Source organism: Loa loa, assembly GCF_000183805.2.
Source record: "Loa loa unplaced genomic scaffold supercont3.553, whole genome shotgun sequence".
In the NCBI taxonomy this organism is placed as follows: Eukaryota; Metazoa; Nematoda; class Chromadorea; order Rhabditida; family Onchocercidae; genus Loa; species Loa loa.
In genome coordinates this window covers 238-6,068 of record NW_018108733.1, presented here as the reverse complement: position 1 = coordinate 6,068, position 5,831 = coordinate 238, and the positions used below count along the sequence as shown (strand labels likewise).

The 5,831-nt window shown below is 35.9% G+C and overlaps 1 protein-coding gene across 1 annotated transcript; it reads right to left on the bottom strand.

Annotated features, from left to right (window-relative positions):
• Positions 1-1,105: 1,105 nt before the first annotated feature.
• LOAG_11836 (EF hand family protein) lies at positions 1,106-5,260 on the bottom strand. Its single transcript, XM_020448429.1, has 10 exons — positions 5,089-5,260; positions 4,644-4,763; positions 3,860-4,006; positions 3,229-3,300; positions 3,081-3,170; positions 2,619-2,756; positions 2,254-2,393; positions 1,929-2,019; positions 1,524-1,835; positions 1,106-1,254 (listed from the first exon to the last, which is right to left on the bottom strand). The coding sequence occupies exons 1-10, from the start codon at positions 5,236-5,238 to the stop codon at positions 1,216-1,218; spliced, it is 1,299 nt and encodes a 432-aa protein (XP_020301427.1). The 5' UTR covers positions 5,239-5,260; the 3' UTR covers positions 1,106-1,215.
• Positions 5,261-5,831: the final 571 nt, after the last annotated feature.

Here is a 5,831-nt window from a genome sequence, read left to right as displayed (position 1 = left end):
AGAGGTAAGAGTTGTAACATAACGGATATATAGAAGCGTTCAAGTTGCATTGTGTTGTAATTAGATTTTAGACTTCAATTTGCCTTTAGGAACCATTAAGAAAAGATTAATCCAAACCTTTATATTTTAGGTGGTCATGGGTATGGAACAGGTCGGCGTCCTATAGGACGTCCAACATTTCCGTCCGGAATGTCATGTCCCCCGTTGGGTGGTGGCAGTTGAGGTTAAAGTAGGTCCAGCTACGATTTAAGCTGGACAAATGATTGTGACCAACAAGAGGACTGTGTGACGCAGATTGGCCAAACCTTGCCAGAGGAGCTTTTCTGCTGATTTCCACTACTGGTCGCTTTCTTGCTATTTCTTGACTGATGGATCTACGCTAAATTCCCAGTCCTGAATGTCGTTTTATTTGTTCCCCTTCCTTTTTGTCAAATTATATTTCCCATTTTACTGTAGTAATGGGGAAATGAATTACTAGTTCATTCGTTCCCGGGCGTCCTGGGCGTCCGTATTTCGGAACTGTGCGTGTTTTTTATTTTACGAGAACCGCGCATAATTTTACTGCTCATTCTTACGTCCTAATAGCTCAGCACGATGCATGAATTTAGATCTTATTTAATTTTTTTGCAATAGTTCTGTAGGTTATTTTTGAAGTTACCTTCAATTAAGAAATGTGAAAGTCATCCGTCATTTCATTTTTGACAGTGACAAGAACCATTCTCGGCGGGTAATAATCATCACTTTCTGTGTTTTCTTCTATTCGCTTGCATCAAATAATGTGATGGTGAATGCGATGACTGTAATATCCTTAACAATTTGATAAATTGTTATTTCTATCCCAACACATCTTGAGTTGAGGCTAAACAATACTTTCAGGTATGGACGCATTATAGTGGTACAGGTTGTAGTTCTTTGAGTTTATTTTAATACGCTATACATTTCCAACATCAAAATGATAATTTAAGTAGACACAGCTCCTGATGGGTTGATTACTTTAAATTTCGGAAATTCCTATATAAAAATGAATCGAATGACGGGGAAAAAACTGAAATCCTATCATGTGGAAAACGGAAACGAGCGGTAACGATTTCGAAAAAATAATTTATGGTGCTTTTAACTTATTTTAAACATGAAACAAAAACAGTATGTACGGAAAAATTACGACAGACTGTAAACCACTGCCTAATATAATGTAAGGTATGTCGATATTCAAAATCAGACACCATAAGTTCTGTCAACATGTTGTATTGGGTGCTGAAATTAGTCAAGTGTGTATTAATAAAAAGAGATGAAATGAAAATGTGGTTCATTAAGAAAGTATTTAGGAGAACTTAGCAATATTGGACGGAAAAAGTATATGAGGAGTAAAAATGATTTATGCCGTCCTACCTAACATGCGAGCTGCTCCAATAGAACTACTATGTTTAAGTCTTGCAGAACTTCCTATCTTCTCACTGACAAAATAACTTCAATACAAAACATCCTCTTGCTAACAATTTCACTTAAGGATCTTAAACGTTAACCTCATCCATCTGATGCTGTTGCAAAGGTTGAATAGGCTCAACATGTTGTACTGGAATTTGATGGGGTTGTTTCATGTCCATTTTACCAAGTTGGTTGGTAACTGCACTATGTTTCTGCACTGATTTTTGGTCAGGATGATTCATTTGACTAGGACCAGGCGTAGGCGCAGGTGTCGAATAGGCGTATTCACCCCATCCTTGTTGCTTTGCATATTCTTTTTCAAAAATCTCTAATTCTTCTTTGGTGTATTGTTCTTTGTCGCCAATATCTTCCCAGCCCTGATCCGGTTTTTCTTCTTGTGCCTCTCTGTCCTAATGTCACATTCAAATTTGAAACAATGGTAACATATACGAAGTGCTTGAAACAACTTTTCCACAGAAGACTTAAAATACAATAACACAAACCGCAAGAAATTCAGCAAGCGAAATACGATGATCACCATCTGTGTCCATCTGTTTCATTACATGGTCACGCATTCGATACAACTCCTCAAGCCTGAAAAAGACTTAAGAAACTTCTTATTGTGATTTTTGAAGATTATGGAAAATTTGAATGATTTTTACGAAGAGTGTTGGAAAACTCAAAAAAAGAAACAGCTTACTTTCAAACAGGAGAAATAAAAAGATATAAACTACCAGAACTTGGCTGATATCTGAAGATCTCGTGTTATGACGACCATATTAATATCTTTTTATTAATATCCTTGTTTTTGAGAGTGCAAAAATTCACCTTTCAAGATCAGAAAAATTATTAAGTTTCTCGATTTCTGGTAAAAAGATGGTATTCAACTCATCATAGCTCCAGTAACCATCATCATTTCTATCATGCAAACCAAAGAGCGTTGTTGGGTCGTATGCATCTTTGTCGAGCTGCAAAATAGTCTCAGTTCCCTAGGAGTAGTAGGAAGTCAAAAGAATAAGTTTAGACTAAGTCATCTTCAAAACTAGCCTTCAAATTACTTTCCCGTTCACAACATACGGTGCTTGGATCTATAATTTTTAAACGACACAAAAATAAAAGAATTTCAAAATAGCCGCAAAGAAGAGGGAAAAAGTTACGATCCAGAGTAGTTTGCTGTCTTATTTAATCAATACCTTGTCAGTATCTTCCCAAACTTTTCTTAATTGATTACGACTTCCTGGATGCTTCAGTGGTTCATGTTTATTATGCCGCCTCCGTTGTTCCTCCATTTGTTGTATGTACTGCTCCCGTTCCGTTTGAACCATTTGTGCCTGCCTTATGTGTCAAATCCAACGTTTTGTCACAAATAACATTCAAAAGACAAAGAAAATATGTAAGAAGTCCTTCTGTCTTTTAAAGGAAAATGTTTCACACCTAAACGATGATACTTACTGACTGGACTCTTTGCATCTAAAAATCCGCCTCGTCAAAAACCAACCCACGGAATATCAATACACCAATACATTAAAAGGCTAGATGCTTAGTTCACTTGAAGAAAGAGAGCACAAGCTTGGCCTAATAGGAAACCGTTCCAAAGAACAACATTTTTCTACATTCATTCGAAACCATTGTAAAAACAGTAAACTGACGCATACCATTTTATGATCTTCTTCCGCTTTTTTCATTTCATACTGTTTGAAGTCTCGTTTTCGCCGTTGTTCCAATTCATCCATATCAGCTACTATCTGCAATTATATGATATATGATTCATAAAATATCCGTAAAGGATAACAGAAAACCAACTTTGACGACAAGTTTGCGTAGATCCTCTTGGCTGAACGTTTCCCAGTTGTTGAAATCCAAATGCTCTGGTATCTAAAATAATGAAAACATAGTCAAAAATAATAGGTAACATCCTAAATCCTCAAATAAAGAAATGCTACCAAATATCCCTCATAACTCTCTGCTAATCATCTACATCAAAGAACAGGGAGTTACTAAAGTATTTATTATGCAAACCCCAATTTACTTTTCCTCATAATTTTTTCAATCATTACTGTCGCTTTATAATTTCACTGTCGTGTATTTTGGGCCTTAACATTCCTACATAGCTTTTGACATTTCAACGTGTTTTGATGGTTGAAATGTTCGCTGAAAACGAATCATCGGAGATCTGTATGTTGTTAATACCTGCAGTTCTGACTGACACGATGTTCGCCTAATTTGCCCATGTTAGAACTTTTTTCTTGTTTTACTTTAAAGAAACAGCCAATGTCACCCGAAATCAAATGGCATCCGAAATGGTCAAATATAACGAAAATGTAGTTAGAAGAGTGTGTAGGTCAGAAGATGTCATTTGGACACAGTAACTTTCCAGAAATAATCATTTTAATTGTTGGGAAATATGAGGACTGAAATTGAAAAAAGTACAAACTTTAATATTATGAGTAGCACCACCATCCACATCCAGTTGATCCCTTATTTCTTGTTCCAGACGTTGCAATTCCAATATTTTAGCCTTTGCCAGTTGTTCAATAATATGTGGTTCTAACTTATCGACCATTTCTGCTATTTTGCCACTCTATAAAGGAAATGGTATCACTCTATAAAGGAAAAAAAATATCACTAATGGCATTGTACTAGTAACGAACTGTCAGTAAAAAGAACTGAAAAGAAATCTGATTTTCCTTAATGAAATGTTGAGAAATTATACAGATAAAAACCGTTAATTCAAAATTATGCCATCAGATATTTACGTGCTCAAATGTAAGAGGTGATGCCTAAATCATGGAATGACATCTATGAGGAAAACATCTGCGCTTCGGCAGCTCCCCAAAAGTTAGTATTGCACTTAATGAAAGTGGCAAGTCTTCAGTAAAGATAACGCGGAATTTTAGTGACCGGGACAGTGACAGTTGACATGAATTAATCAAGGCAAAATCGTCAGTAATAGCGAACTTCAAGAATGTCGTAATACAATATACCACATGACTCAACGACTCAACCGTGTTTTTAATGTTTTAAAGTTTAAAATTGAAAAACCTAAATTAGAAGAAAACAAGAAAAAAGCAAGTTACGTATATTCAGTTCATTTAATAGTTAAAAATTTTAAACATGCTTATAGGACAGTCGTACCTAAGACTTCTGCAAAATCAATTCTACGGACAAGTTAATAACCAGTTCAAAAAGGAGAATAATAATGAAGTAGCAAGAGGAACCAGCATTTCTTCTTGTGTCATACTTTGCATTGCTTCTTTCCATTGCGGTGTTGCTTGCAAGATATTAAGCACGGTTTCCAGATACCTCATATATTTCACGTACTTCGCTATCTCTTCTTTCTAAATTATTGATCCCAATTGAAAAAAGTTCACTTCAAACAGTGTAGAGTACTCATATCTCCCTCCTCTCCCCGATACTTCCCTATCAAAGATTGGACATACGCGAAGTTTTTCATTAGGTCAGAATAATACTCTTTCAAGTAATATTTTACCCTGCATCTCTTTATTCATTAGGTCAGAATAATTCTTTATTGAAAGCCTCTTCTCTCTTATTCCTCTTCATGAATTTCAGTTTAGAAGTTCATAGTTTAGTAGTTTCGATCTAGTACAACTGATGAAAGTAATGAAAAGTAGTAAAAGATAAAGGTACAATGAGCAGATGTACCTGCACCTCCTCCCTCCGTCGTTGTTCCTGTTCCCAGCGCCGTTGCTTGTCAGCATTCTGTAAATCATCTACCTCATCGCGGTTTGTTGGAGCAGCGTCTATGGATAATGATATTAAAATACAGAACAACGGCAACCACTGCGAAAACATCAATGGATTGTCGATCCTTAAAGAAAGAAAAAGACAGTGCAGTGATCTAGATAATTGGAGCGAGAAGCTCCAACTTCAACAACAGTTCTTGTTCGATTGACTAGTTCAAAATAAAACAAGCCCAACAAATGGACAAATATTGCAACCATCACCATTGTTGTTGTCAATACCCACATGTCCACATGTGCAAATAATCATCCTTACTCCCAATAGTCGGATTATAAGCGGACTATTGAATTTTAGATGACTATTGGCCACATCAGCATGTAGGTTAATGGAGAACAGAAAACCTGGACCACCATCAAACATACACTGAATACAATGAACATGGACTACCTAGGAGTAATATGAATATCGAAAATGACCTAACTCTTCACCAAACGATCCAGAGTAAAAGTAATACAAAATCAGAGAGTGATATAATTCACGAAATCAGTTGGGTATAGCAAACCGTTTGTGAGTTGAATATAACATGATGTGAAGAATGGAATAACTGTTGAACACAGAAACCTTCATAAGTGATGGGAAAAAGATAAAATTAACATGAATGGAATGCGAATCTTTATGGAGTAATACTGAAGACAAGAAAGTAT

What these genes read in the sequence shown, in the direction of transcription:
- LOAG_11836 (XM_020448429.1), bottom strand. Translation starts at nt 5,238, where the DNA reads ATGTTTTCGCAGTGGTTGCCGTTGTTCTGTATTTTAATATCATTATCC. An exon ending in TGACACAAGAAGAAATGCTG is followed by an intron (nt 4,007 to 4,643) that starts GTTCCTCTTGCT and finishes TTTCCTTTATAG; the next exon opens with AGTGGCAAAATAGCAGAAAT. An exon ending in TTTGGGAAGATACTGACAAG is followed by an intron (nt 2,394 to 2,618) that starts GTATTGATTAAA and finishes ACTATTTTGCAG; the next exon opens with CTCGACAAAGATGCATACGA.